General features: G+C 38.2%; 1 protein-coding gene across 2 annotated transcripts in view; it reads left to right on the forward strand.

The window, feature by feature from the left end:
- LOC107678482 (2,3-dehydroadipyl-CoA hydratase-like) overlaps window positions 1-3133 on the forward strand; it is a 25730-nt gene extending 22597 nt beyond the window's left edge. For both annotated transcript variants that reach the window (XM_016473760.1, XM_016473769.1), the window contains exons 5-6: window positions 1085-1234; window positions 2035-3133. In XM_016473760.1, the coding sequence (XP_016329246.1) occupies window positions 1085-1234; window positions 2035-2270 (386 nt within the window). In that variant the 3' untranslated portion in view covers window positions 2271-3133. The remainder of the gene's footprint in view (window positions 1-1084; window positions 1235-2034) is intronic.
- Window positions 3134-3401: the final 268 nt, after the last annotated feature.

A 3401-nucleotide genomic window follows, 5' to 3' on the forward strand; every position in this document is an offset into this window, starting at 1 on the left:
TCAGTGTGTATATATATATATATATATATATATATGACCACAATTGAAAATAACTGCTTTCTACTTTAAAATACTTTAAAAGCTGAATTTTCACCAATTACTCTAGTCTTCACTGTCATGATACTTCAGAAATCATTTTAAAATAATAATTCAGATTTGGTGCTCAAGAAATCAATGTAACAGTTTTGCTGCTTACTATTTTTGTGGAAACGGTCACACATTGTTTTTTCAGGATTCTTTGATAAATAGAAAGTTCACAAAAAATACAGCGTTCTGGCATGAAACTCTAGATGGTGCAGTCCGATAGGTCTAGCTCAATCTGACCTGGTGACATCATTGTCACATGGCAGCTGATTGGTTCTCTCCTGTATCGGTAGCCAATGAGCTCGCTGCTCAATATTTAAAAACCTGGCTTTTGTTTGGTGTAGCAGTTGGCAGCGCACTTCAGAAACCCTCCACCTTCCCCAGCTCCACCTGTATAGATCTGCTATGGGGAGATTCATATATGCTATATGGGGGTTATTCATATGTGTTATATGTGCAGCAGCAGTATTCCTTACATGCTTACAGCAGCATGTTGTGGATATATTGTCAGTAGCAAGTCTCGGTACTTGCTCTGCCGCAGCAGCAGCAGCATAGCAGATCTATTCCGCCAAGACCAAATACATTAACATTGTCATGTACATTACCATGCCAATCCCTCTGAGAGTTGTCATGACAGAACAACATTTATTTATAGTTATAGTTTTTAGTTTCAAGTTTATTTGTCATGTGCGCAAAAAGCCAGTGACAAATTGTACATTGAAATGGCATGGGTATTCAACAGCAGTACAATGCAGGAAAAATAGATAACTTTTACGACATCATAAACATCTTTACTCTTATTTTGATCAATTTAATGCATCCTTGCCTAATAAAGTATTTTATAATAAATAAAGTAATATCTTTCAAATAAAAAAATCTGACCTCAAACTACAGCTGTAGTATATACTGTATCTGTGTGTGTTCATTCATAATTCACCTCCTACCAGTTAATCCTCAGCTCCTCTGTGTCTATAAGCCTTTTTCTGTTTGTCTCACACAGGTGTGCCATTGATTGATGGGGGTACGGTGAGATTGCCACAGCTGATTGGTCTCTCGCGAGCACTAGATCTCATCCTCACAGGCCGACCGGTGAAGGCGCAAGAGGCTTTAACATTTGGACTGGCAAACAGAGTGGTGCCTGATGGCCAAGGTACACATACAGTACGCTCTGAAACTTGCTTTAGCATGATGAAGCAGTTGATCATAAACCACTTGAAATACATTTTATCTATGTTGAAATAATATCATTGATAGTTAATTAGAAAAATGTGTTAGTGGGTGTTCTTGTCACATGACTAATCATAATGTGGAAAGTTTTAATATGCAAAAGCACAAATGACATTTGAGAAATTCATTTTAATTTAGGTCTGTTTCTCAAACAAACCTGTTGTTTTGCTTCAGAAGCTTTGGAATATAGATAATCGCTGTATGTATTATTACGATTTTTATATTATTAAAAATTATAGAGTGTGCTTGTGGTATTCTGCTATTCTATATTTTTACACTTTATGAAAAAGAACAGTGTGAAGTTGAGCATTCTGCAGTATATCTAGCCTATTTTGTGATCTATACACAAGAAAGTCGTACAGGTTTGCAACGATGTGATTCCCTCTAACTCTCTCTACCTTTTCTACAACATGCCAGTGCATCTTTTGATGCTGTACTGTATATGTACAGCGAGGTTAGATGAGATGAGCTCAAAGCTGTTTAGAAATACTGTTAAAGTTAGCACTTCAGTTTCAAAGTCACTCGAGTGGACTAGAGCTGGAGGCCAGAGCTTTCATGTGCTACACAGAAGGACAAAATGAGTTCATATCAGAAGGAAATGAGTATGATTGGAGGTCACACATTATGGTCAGCTGAAAAAAAATTTGTTTAGGAGTGTCACATCTTCTCAGTGTTTCTTCACATCTTCACATCTAACTGTCAGTCTGTGTGTATTTGTCTTAGCACTTCAAGTGGCTCTTGAACTTGCTGAACAGGTCAGCGCATTTCCACAGCTCTGTCTCCGTGCTGACCGTAACTCCGCCTACCACGCTGTCTTTGACTCTTCCTCCTTCACCCAGTCCATGCAGTATGAGTTTGACCATGGCCTGCCAGTCATTGTAGCTGAAGCAGTCACTGGAGCAACAAAATTCACCTTAGGTGCTGGGAGAGGTGGGACGTTCTCTAAGAGTAAACTGTAAATGGCCAGATGAACGGACGTGAGACAGTGTGTAACTAAATAATGCTGTATTCTGTAATTGTTATGAAACCAGTATGCTGTGACAATTTAAATATTAACTTGACCATTTTAAAACTTGTATATCATGAAGAGATGTGCACTTGCCTCAGATCAAGTTCTCATTAGCATTTTTTTTTTTTTGCTAATCAAATATATTAAAGATCATACTGAAGATTTTTTTTTTTTCAGGAGATTTGTCATGCAGGTTTGTAAATGCAGAACATGAGTGGTTTATTTTGCAGATGCTGTTATGTACTGTACACTTTCACTGATCAGCCACAACATTAAAACCACCCGCCCAATATTGAATAGGTACAACTCGTGCTGCCAAAACAGCTCTGATGCGGAAAGGCATGGACTCCACAAGACCTCTGAACATGTCCTGTAGTATCTGGCAACTAGATATTAGCAGCAGATCATTTAGGTTTGCAACTTGCAAGGTGTGGCCTGGCCTCCATGGATCGTATTTGTTGGTCCAACACATCCCACAGATGCTCAATCAGATTAGGCCACGGCAACACCTTGAACTCTTTGTCATGTTCCTCAAACCATTCCTGAACAATTTTTGCAGTGTGTCATGGAGCATTATCCTGCTGAATGAGGCCACTGCCATCAGGGAACACCATTGCCATGAAGGGGTGTATGTGGTCTGCAGAGGTGTAAAGAGTACCTAAAAACCATACTTGATTAAAAGTACAGATATCTTACAGTGAAAATTACTCCACTACACGTTACAAGTCACCAATTCCAAAAACAGCTTGAGGAAAAGTCGTAAGAGTATCTGATTTTAACAGTACTTAAGCATTTTACTTATACTAAATATAGGATCAAAAAATGCACTAGTCAAAGATACATGCCAGTGAAAAACTGTAATGTTGTTGAACAAATGGACTACAAACTGACTACTAACACCACGGGAGACAGGAAGTGACATAAAAGTCCAGGGCAAGGCACAGAGAGCATGAAACAAAAACAAGAAAGAGTTGATTTGTGAGGAGAGCAATCAAAATATATGTTCTAAAACCAAAATAAAACTGAACACCTCAAAATTACATAAAAACAATATCCTTCAAAAAGGTCTCTTCAGTGTAAT

This window comes from Sinocyclocheilus anshuiensis, unplaced genomic scaffold, assembly GCF_001515605.1.
Source record: "Sinocyclocheilus anshuiensis isolate Anshui unplaced genomic scaffold, SAMN03320099.WGS_v1.1 scaffold1781, whole genome shotgun sequence".
Classification (NCBI taxonomy): domain Eukaryota; kingdom Metazoa; phylum Chordata; class Actinopteri; order Cypriniformes; family Cyprinidae; genus Sinocyclocheilus; species Sinocyclocheilus anshuiensis.